We start from the raw sequence: 10,911 nt of genomic DNA on the forward strand, positions 1-10,911 counted from the left end.
ATGATACTTTGCCTCCTATTTATGATGATTATAATGATAGTGGTCTTTTGGTGCCACCTACTATGGAGAGTAAATTTTGTTGTGATTATACTATGCCTCCTACACTTGATGAGAATAATAATGATAGCTACTTTGTTGAATTTGCTCCCACTACAACTAATAAAATTGATTATGCCTATGTAGAGAGTAATAATTTTATGCATGAGACTCATGATAAGAATGTTTTATGTGATAGTTATATTGTTGAGTTTGCTCATGATGCTACTGGATATTATTATGAGAGAGGAAAATATGGTTGTAGAAATTTTCATGTTACTAAAACACCTCTCTTTTTGCTGAAAATCTTGAAGCTGCGCTTATTTTATCTTTCTATGCTTGTTGCATTATGCTTCATGAATTTGTTTATTTACAAGATTCCTATGCATAGGAAGCATGTTAGACTTAAATTTGTTTTGAATTTGCCTCTTGATGCTCTCTTTTGCTTCAACTACTATTTCTTGCGAGTGCATCATTAAAACTGCTCGAGCCCATCTTAACGGCTATAAAGAAAGAACTTCTTGGGAGATAACCCATGTGTTATTTTGCTACAGTACTTTGTTTTATATTTGTGTCTTGGAGGTTGTTTACTACTGTAGCAACCTCTCCTTATCTTAGTTTTGTGTTTTGTTGTGCCAAGTAAAGTCTTTGATAGTAAAGTGAATACTAGATTTGGATTACTGCGCAGAAACAGATTTCTTGCTATCACGAATCTGGGCCTAATTCTCTGTAGGTAACTCAGAAAATTATGCCAATTTACGTGAGTGATCCTCGGATATGTACGCAACTTTCATTCAATTTGAGCATTTTCATTTGAGCAAGTCTGGTGCCCTTTTAAAATTCGTCTTTACGGACTGTTCTGTTTTGACAGATTCTGCCTTTTATTTCGCATTGCTTCTTTCGCTGTGTTGGGTGGATTTCTTTGTTCCATTACCTTCCGAGTAGCTTTGAGCAACGTCCGGAAGTGTTAAGAATGATTGTGTCACCTCTGAACATGTGAGTTTTTGATTATGCACTAACCCTCTAATGAGTTTGTTTTGAGTTTGGTGTGGAGGAAGTTTTCAAGGGTCAAGAGAGGAGGATGATATACTATGATCAAGAAGAGTGAAAGCTCTAAGCTTGGGGATGCCCCGGTGGTTCACCCCTGCATATTTCAAGAAGACTCAAGCGTCTAAGCTTGGGGATGCCCAAGGCATCCCCTTCTTCATCGACAAATTATCGGGTTCCTTCTCTTGAAACTATATTTTTATTCGGTCACATCTTATGTACTTTACTTGGAGCGTCTGTTTGTTTTTGTTTTTGTTTTTGTTTGAATAAATGCTTGTGTGGGAGAGAGACACGCTCCGCTGGTTCATATGAACACATGTGTTCTTCGCTTTATCTTTTAGTGTTCATGGCGAAGGTTAAAAGCTGCTTCGTTCATTTTTATATGGTTGGAAACGGAAAATGCTACATGTAGTAATTGGTAAAATGTCTTGGATAATGTGATACTTGGCAATTGTTGTGCTCATGTTTAAGCTCTTGCATCATATACTTTGCACCTATTAATGAAGAAATACATAGAGCTTGCTTAAATTTGGTTTGCATATTTGGTCTCTCTAAAGTCTAGATAATTTCTAGTATTGAGTTTGAACAACAAGGAAGACGGTGTAGAGTCTTATAATGTTTACAATATGTCTTTTATGTGAGTTTTGCTGCACCGGTTCATCCTTGTATTTGCTTCAAACAACCTTGCTAGCCTAAACCTTGTATCGAGAGGGAATACTTCTCATGCATCCAAAATCCTTGAGCCAACCACTATGCCATTTATGTCCACCATACCTACCTACTACATGGTATTTCTCCGCCATTCCAAAGTAAATTGCTTGAAGTGCTACCTTTAAATTTCTATCCCCTACCTTTGCAATATATAGCTCATGGGACAAATAGGTTAAAAACTATTGTGGTATTGAATATGTACTTATGCATTTTATCTCTTATTAAGTTGCTTGTTGTGCGATAACCATGTTTCTGGGGACGCCATCAACTATTCTTTGTTGAATATCATGTGAGTTGCTATGCATGTTCGTCTTGTTTGAAGTAAGAGAGATCTACCACCTTAATGGTTGGAGCATACATATTGTTAGAGAAGAACATTGGGCCGCTAACTAAAGCCATGAATCATGGTGGAAGTTTCAGTTTTGGACATATATCCTCAATCTCATATGACAACACTAATTGTTGCCACATGCTTATGCATTAAAGAGGAGTCCATTATCTGTTGTCCATGTTGTCCCGGTATGGATGTCTAAGTTGAGAATAATCAAAAGCGAGAAATCCAAAATGCGAGCTTTCTCCTTAGACCTTTGTACAGGCGGCATGGAGGTACCCCATTGTGACACTTGGTTAAAACATGTGTATTGCGATGATCCGGTAGTCCAAGCTAATTAGGACAAGGTGCGGGCACTATTAGTATACTATGCATGAGGCTTGGAACTTGTAAGATATAATTTACATGATACATATGCTTTATTACTACCGTTGACAAAATTGTTTCATGTTTTCAAAATAAAAGCTCTAGCACAAATATAGCAATCGATGCTTTCCTCTGCGAAGGACCTTTCTTTTATTTTTTTGGTTGAGTCAGTTCACCTATTTCTCTCCACCTCAAGAAGCAAACACTTGTGTGAACTGTGCATTGATTCCTACATACTTGCATATTGCACTTGTTATATTACTCTATGTTGACAATTATCCATGAGATATACATGTTACAAGTTGAAAGCAACCGCTGAAACTTAATCTTCCTTTGTGTTGCTCCAATGTCTTTACTTTAAATTATTGCTTTATGAGTTAACTCTTATGCAAGACTTATTGATGCTCGTCTTGAAAGTGCTATTCATGAAAAGTCATTGCTTTATGATTCAGCTTGTTTACTCATGTCATTACCATTGTTTTGATCGCTGCATTCATTACATATGTTTACAATAGTATGATCAAGGTTATGATGGCATGTCACTCCGTAAATTATCTTTGTTATCGTTTACCCGCTCGGGACGAGCAGAACTAAGCTTGGGGATGCCGATACGTCTCCGACGTATCGATAATTTCTTATGTTCCATGCCACATTATTGATGATATCTACATGTTATATGCACATTTTATGTCATATTTATGCGTTTTCCGGAACTAACCTATTGACGAGATGCCGAAGTGCCGGTTCTCGTTTTCTCGCTGTTTTTGGTTTCGAAATCCTAGTAAAGAAATATTCTCGGAATTGGACGAAATCAACGCCCAGGTTCCTATTTTGCCCGGAAGCATCCAGAACACCCGAGAGCCGCCAGAGGAGGGCCCTGTGGGCCCCAGACGATAGGGTGGCGCGGCCAGGGCCTGGGCCGCGCCCCCCTATGGTGTCGTCGCCCCTTCGACCCTCTGACGCCGCCTCTTCGCCTATATAAAGGTCCCAGACCTAAAACTTCGAGACGGAAAAGCCACGGTACGAGAAACCTTCCAGAGCCGCCGCCATCGCGAAGCCAAGATCTGGGGGACAGGAGTCTCTGTTCCGGCACGCCGCCGGGACGGGGAAGTGCCCCCGGAAGGCTCCTCCATCGACACCACCGCCATCTTCATCAACGCTGCTTGTCTCCCATGAGGAGGGAGTAGTTCTCCATCAAGGCTCGGGGCTGTACCGGTAGCTATGTGGTTAATCTCTCTCCCATGTACTTCAATACAATGATCTCATGAGCTGCTTTACATGATTGAGATCCATATGATGAGCTTTGTATCGCTACTAGTTGTGTGCTACTCATGTGATGTTATTAAAGTAGTCTATTCCTCCCGCATGGTGTAAAGGTGACTAGTGTGTGCACCGTGTGGTTCTTGTCGTAGGCTATGATCATGATCTCTTGTAGATTGTGGAGTTAATTATCATTATGATAGTATTGATGTGATCTATTCCTCCTTCATAGTGTAATGTGGACGAGTGTGTGCACTATGTTAGTTCTTGGTTTATTTTGCAATGATCTATTATGCTCTAAGGTTATTTAAATATGAACATTGAATTGTGGAGCTTGTTAACTCCGGCATTGAGGGTTCGTGTAATCCTACGCAATGTGTTCATCATCCAACAAAAGAGTGTATGTAGCACATATGAGAAAGAGTTATTTATTATGCGATCAATGTTGAGAGTGTCCACTAGTGAAAGTATGATCCCTAGGCCTTGTTCCTAAATATCGCTATCGCTGCTTGTTTACTTGTTTTACTGTGTTACTACTGCTGCCATATTACCACCATCAACTACACGCCAGCAAGCACTTTTCTGGCACCGTTGCTACTGCTACTATTTATTCATACCACCTATATTTCACTATCTCTTCGCCGAACTAGTGCACCTATTAGGTGTGTTGGGGACACAAGAGACTTCTTGCTTTGTGGTTGCAGGGTTGCATGAGAGGGATATCTTTGACCTCTTCCTCCCTGAGTTCGATAAACCTTGGGTGATTCACTTAAGGGAAACTTGCTGCTGTTCTACAAATCTCTGCTCTTGGAGGCCCAACACTGTCTACAAGAATAGAAGCTCCCGTAGACATCAATGGGCATCAAGGAGTAAGCCTTCGAATTCATTCCTTTCAGCAAGAAATGGGGTCGATGGTGGAGTCTTCGCATTCATCCTTCCGAGCAGACGAAAACTAACAAATCTAGGGCTGTTGAGGTACCGATCGGGGCAGAGGCATGGGCACCAGTTTTGGTGGAGGTGATGTGAATGGATCAGCTCCGATGTTTAAAGGGAAGAGCCGATCCATCAGTTACTGCATTTGTTAGGTGGAGAAGATGAATGGTGATAATAAAATCGATGAATGTCTTCTGATTTCTTGCCTGAGTGGAGGAGATGAATAGGAAGAGCAATAAAGGAGTAGATGAAGAGAAAAAGGAATAACATGTGTGGGATCGCTGCGATTTTTTTGTTATAATGTAACATATGACACCAAGGTTGCATGCATGGGACGGTGTTCATGTAAGTTGGTGGTGGGCCTGCATGCTAAGGTGACATACTTGCATGTTTAGAGAAATAGGTAGTGGAGATGAACTTCTTAGTTATATAGGATGTTCACTCTTTTATAAGTAGTGAAGATGGAGAGAGGGAGTGGTGTCAATGGGTGACTATACCTCATCGTTGGCTATATAAGATTTGATTATGAAAACAAACAGAAAATACAGAAACAATACCAATAGTTGAGTGTTGGTAGAGATGATCTGAGGAAAAATCATTTCCACACAACTACATTAGGCAACCATCTTCTACAAACTAATATCATGATATTATTGACCCATGTGATCTAGAACCCCATAGATAAATATAGAAGATACAAAAAAAAACACTACATTTACAGTACAGTACATCTATATTGGCACAAATTAATATGAGGTTAATATGATTGCATGTCTTTTTATTCGATCACATTTGGATCTAGATATATATTTTGGGAACTAAGATAATTCATAAAATACATATCCTTATATATAAGAATAATTGTATATTGAAATAATAGACGTTAGAAATGTATAACGTCGAATATTATATTTTAACATCAACATGATGAGTATGTAGTTTATTAAACACGAACAATAACACAGTAAAATTATATGTTAAAGGTTCTACCAATAGAAAGAAAACTCTCGCATATGCTACATCATGAAAAAGATAGTGCATAATGAGTGCCATGGAACTAAAAAAGTTCAGTGCAAATATGTCTGAAAGTTGGCAAGAAATACTGTAATTGCAACAAAAAAAGCTGGCCGACTCGAACGAGGGGATCAATTCCAATGCCCGGAGATTCATTCTTTTTCACACCCTGCTTATTTTGTCCCAACCCCTACTGATTCTACGTCTCCATCAAATCTGCATCAATGGCGGTGCATCAATGGTGGTATCACAGCGCTGACGATCGATGCGCTTGTCGTGGGAGCTAAAAGGAGGATGCTCAAGGAGGACGCTGATATTATTGAAGGAGATATTACTCATACTCTTTGGAAAGGGAAGAGAATATCAAGTTTAATCTTTCCCCGTAAAAAAATGGCATGCACTTTCCGAGAAATGAGAAATTATGCTGAAATCATTGGAAATTTTGTACTTATGCTTTCATGTGCATATGCAATAGTACTTAAAAGAAAAAAATGAGATATGTTCAAGCAATACCACTTGCTCACCGGGAAATCATAGCAAAGATGATCACACTAATTATTTTACTTCTTAATCATTATGATGGATCTTTATATTCAGAAAATTTCTGAGATTTTGGTTAAAATCTCAAAGCAGGGGTATTTGGATACCTAGACCTAGACTTTTATCTATGACTCGTATTGTGTATGAGCTATTGCTTATCATATTTAATTTTCGAATATTATATCCGGTTGCTATACCCATGACCAAAATATATCCGGTTCCAATTCCCCGCAAAACATAATTTTGGATGCAATTTGAAAAAAAATTCTAGCTACGGTCTGCCCAGGCTACAATTTTTTCCTGGCTCCGCCACTGGTCAGAAGAGAATATCAAGCTTAGTCTTTCCCGTAAAAAAAAATGCCATGCAATTTCCGAGAAATGAGAAATTATGTTGAAAACATTGAAAATTTTGTACTTATGCTTCCATATATGCATGTGCAGTAGTACTTAAAAGAGAAAAAAAATGAAGAAACCTCTATCAGTAAACTCGATCGAGCATCAAAGGAGAATTCGGCGCAAGAATAATAAAATGCAAATAACAGTTTACCAAATGGCAGCGACGGCAAAATAGGAACATATTCCACCATCCCAGCTGCAAAATCAAGCTAGGATGAAAACCATTCCGAATCACGGAATCAGACACCCACTACGAGTTCACTGGACCGGCGCCATACACCAGCTAGAGAGGCCCCCACGACCAGCGGGCTGTTCCCCCACGCTTCCCGGGCGGCCCAAGTGGACCGAGTCTACCTCCCCACCCCACCCCACACCCCCATTCCGCACTTCGATATCAACACCCCACTTTAATCCCCACGCCGTCTCCCCTCCTCACTCCTCTCCTCCCTCCCACCCAGCGGTGCCGCCGCAACCTCGCGCACAAAGTCCAACCCTAGATCCAGCCCGCGCCCCCGGCGATCTCGGGCCATGGCGACGCGCCGGGCCCTCTCCTCGCTCCTCCGATCGGCCTCGCGGGTCCGCGGGGCCTCCCCGTCGCCGCGCCCGCGCGCGGCGCCGCTCCACCGCCCCTCCCCGGCCGGCTACCTCTTCAACCGCGCCGCCTCCTACGCCACCTCCGCCGCCGCCGCCACCGCCGATGCCCCCGCCGACAAGCTGCCCCCCACCTCCGACAAGTACGTCGGCGGCAAGATCACCGACGAGTTCACCGGCGCCGGCTCCGTCGGCCAGGTCTGCCAGGTCATCGGCGCCGTCGTCGACGTGCGCTTCGACGAGGGCCTCCCGCCCATCCTCACCGCGCTCGAGGTCCTCGACAACAGCATCCGCCTCGTGCTCGAGGTCGCGCAGCATCTCGGCGAGAACGTCGTGCGCACCATCGCCATGGACGGGACTGAGGGGCTCGTACGCGGGCAGAAGGTCCTCAACACCGGATCGCCAATCACTGTAAGGCCCTTTTTCCTCCCCGTTTCCGATGGTGCATTTCGTACCGTGCTCGATCTGACGAAATGTAGATCTGGCGGCGCTAGATTTGATCTGGATGTACAAATCCGACTAGCACCTGTTGAGATGTACCCGATCCTTCATGTTTCGTTTACAGATACGTTGATTGCTGCCTTGTCATGTTTTTCTCCGTTGGATGTGTATATGAATAGTTGAACATTCATCTTTTGTTTTCATCATGCCTGCATCTCCGTGTTATGATAACTAGGTTCAGTTGTGATGTTCTGTATGCTTGTAGCCACCATTCATGCTTATTAATATAAGGCTGTTTGTCACAGTGATCTACATGCCAGGCGTTGCTTTGTTAAGATTAGAAAATTTGTTCGATGCTATCGTTTAACAGTCTGGTTTAGTAGCCTCTGCTTGTATATGTTTGATGTATGCACAGCAGTTTATAGGCTTACATTTGACTGTGTTTTTTCCCCAGAAGTTGAATGATCCTCACCTGTTTTGTGCCTCATTGGGCTGACTTGAAAGCTGTTTTTCTTTCATAGGTTCCTGTTGGGAGGGCCACTCTTGGACGTATCATTAACGTTATTGGTGAGCCGATTGACCACAAGGGTGACATAAGTAAGTGAAATTCTTGATATGTGTTTCTTCAACATATTTATGGACGAGTTGTGTACTCATGTGTAATACTTTTATCACATTTCTATCTTGTAGGCACAAACCACTACCTTCCTATCCATCGTGAGGCCCCTGCTTTTGTTGAGCAAGCCACTGAGCAGCAAATTCTTGTTACTGGAATTAAGGTATTATATTTCACTATCCCTTTCAGCACCTTTGGACATTTCATGTAATCTTTGAATCCACTATGTGTGTATATATGCCGTTATGTATTGGGTTGTTAACTTCAGTGTGATGGTTTATATCTGACAGGTCGTGGATTTGCTTGCACCTTACCAAAGGGGTGGGAAAATTGGTCTTTTCGGTGGTGCGGGAGTGGGTAAAACCGTCCTTATCATGGAGCTGATCAACAATGTTGCCAAGGCCCATGGTTGGTATTCTACAGTGTTCATTGTTGATATTGTTTTACCTGCTTCCTATGGTTTACTGATTGTAACTGGCTTATTTGTTTACCTTAGGTGGTTTCTCTGTGTTCGCTGGTGTTGGTGAACGTACCCGTGAAGGTAATGACCTGTACAGGGAAATGATTGAAAGTGGTGTCATTAAGCTTGGTGACAAGCAGGTAATTGTTATGGGCTTCGAAATTTCAGTAGTCAAGTTCATATATGCAAGTTATCCTGTGTCTTATAATGATTTTTGTGGCAGAGTGAAAGCAAGTGTGCTCTTGTCTACGGGCAAATGAACGAGCCCCCGGGTGCCCGTGCTCGTGTGGGTCTGACTGGTTTGACTGTTGCTGAACATTTCCGTGATGCTGAGGGGCAAGATGTGCTTCTATTTATCGACAACATTTTCCGTTTCACCCAGGTAATTTCTGCAGAACATTTCTTCTGCCAACTCAGCATATTATATTTTGTGCATGAAAGGCTTATAACCCTGTAGGATATTACTCATGTTAAACTATATTTTCTTTTTTGTTTTACTAATGGAATCCACATGCTACAATATCTCACTCTTCCTGTTTTATCACTATTGCAGGCTAACTCTGAGGTGTCTGCTCTCCTTGGACGTATCCCATCTGCTGTGGGATACCAACCAACTCTTGCTACTGATCTTGGAGGACTGCAAGAGAGGATTACGACGACAAAGAAGGGTTCTATTACATCTGTCCAGGCTATTTACGTGCCTGCTGATGACTTGACGGATCCTGCACCTGCTACCACCTTTGCCCATCTTGACGCTACAACTGTGTTGTCGCGACAGGTCTGTCCTCCTGCCCTAGTACAACGTAATTTTGTATTGCACATATCATGTGCCTTGACTAATGAGCTACCTGTGCAGATTTCTGAGCTTGGTATTTATCCCGCCGTCGATCCTTTGGATTCAACATCCAGAATGCTCTCCCCCCACGTGCTGGGTATGGACCACTACAACACTGCTCGTGGTGTCCAGAAGGTTCTGCAGAACTACAAGAATCTCCAGGATATTATTGCCATTCTGGGTATGGATGAGCTCAGTGAGGATGACAAGTTGACTGTCGCTCGTGCAAGGAAGATCCAGCGGTTCCTGAGCCAGCCTTTCCATGTTGCTGAGGTTTTCACTGGTGCACCAGGGAAGTACGTGGAGCTGAAGGAGGGTGTTGAAAGTTTCCAGGTAAATTGTTTTTAAAATCATAGTAGTTGTTCTGGATTAATATTATCACTGCCCTAGTAGTGTTCTGCTCCTGAGAATTTATTGCTGTAAAATTGTTGACAACCCTTGCAATACTGACACAGCACAAAGTTAAAAGCAAGTATAGTTTTTTCTCAACTTCTATTCCTTTTGCTCATTTTCTGCTTGCAGCTTTCAGGCACTTGTGCATTCAATTGCCTGTTTAAGAACTGCCCTCTATAAACCTTTTCTGAACTTCTGATCTGTTCCTTTTAAATACAGCTTTAGACACTCGTTTGCATGCAGTTTGCTTGTTTAAGAATAACACTTGTACTCTTTTACTCCTTATGACTGCTGAGTTTATTTACACATGTGTGAATGCACTTTACTAAATGGTTGGGTGAAATGTGCAGGGTGTGTTGGATGGCAAGTACGATGACCTCTCTGAGCAGGCATTCTACATGGTTGGAGGCATCGAGGAAGTCATTGCCAAGGCTGAGAAGATCGCCAAGGAGAATGCTTCATAATGAGATGCACCTTCCATTGTTACACCCTGTACAAGTTAAATTTTTGGATTTCAGCTGTTGGCTCGAGTGGGACGTGCTCACAAGCAGGAGTGCCATCTTCTGCTGAGGGATCCTTGTTTTTGTTCTTTCTTACTCCACTTTACTCGCAATAAGCAACTGCAGTGACATTGATTTTGTCTGCACAGCAAAAGTACTCGGCTTTGAAAAATCGTGCCCTTTGTAATGCAGAAATCCAAACAGATCAGGAATTTATGGTTTAGTTATGCTTGGTCATGTTTTCTATGTTGTGGTTCCAAATTCCGCTACGTTTTCTACATTGTGTCGTCTAGTATGCCTTATAACATAGAAAATTCAACGGAAGCAATGTCAAACATCGTGTCTCCTAGTATGGTTTATTGGTATTTCGAGCTTGGAAAATTCATTACAGGCAATGTAAATCATATGTGGTGTCTCTAGTATTGTTTATTAGGTTTGCAA

The 10,911-nt window shown here is 42.1% G+C and overlaps 1 protein-coding gene across 1 annotated transcript; it reads left to right on the forward strand.

Annotated features, from left to right (window-relative positions):
- Nucleotides 1–7,108: 7,108 nt before the first annotated feature.
- Nucleotides 7,109–10,576, forward strand: LOC124707163 (ATP synthase subunit beta, mitochondrial). The gene is made up of 9 exons (XM_047238825.1): nucleotides 7,109–7,636; nucleotides 8,188–8,263; nucleotides 8,357–8,445; nucleotides 8,573–8,690; nucleotides 8,779–8,882; nucleotides 8,966–9,124; nucleotides 9,296–9,520; nucleotides 9,599–9,910; nucleotides 10,321–10,576. The coding sequence occupies exons 1-9, from the start codon at nucleotides 7,163–7,165 to the stop codon at nucleotides 10,432–10,434; spliced, it is 1,671 nt and encodes a 556-aa protein (XP_047094781.1). The 5' UTR covers nucleotides 7,109–7,162; the 3' UTR covers nucleotides 10,435–10,576.
- The last annotated feature ends 335 nt before the right edge of the window (nucleotides 10,577–10,911 follow it).

Source organism: Lolium rigidum, chromosome 4 (genome assembly GCF_022539505.1).
Source record: "Lolium rigidum isolate FL_2022 chromosome 4, APGP_CSIRO_Lrig_0.1, whole genome shotgun sequence".
NCBI classification, from domain to species: domain Eukaryota; kingdom Viridiplantae; phylum Streptophyta; class Magnoliopsida; order Poales; family Poaceae; genus Lolium; species Lolium rigidum.

Excerpts from the sequence above, each read along its gene's own strand:
- LOC124707163 (XM_047238825.1), top strand. The coding sequence starts at position 7,163 with ATGGCGACGCGCCGGGCCCTCTCCTCGCTCCTCCGATCGGCCTCGCGG. Across the intron at positions 9,125-9,295 it reads ACATTTTCCGTTTCACCCAG|GCTAACTCTGAGGTGTCTGC; the intron begins GTAATTTCTGCA and ends TCACTATTGCAG. Across the intron at positions 9,521-9,598 it reads CAACTGTGTTGTCGCGACAG|ATTTCTGAGCTTGGTATTTA; the intron begins GTCTGTCCTCCT and ends CTACCTGTGCAG.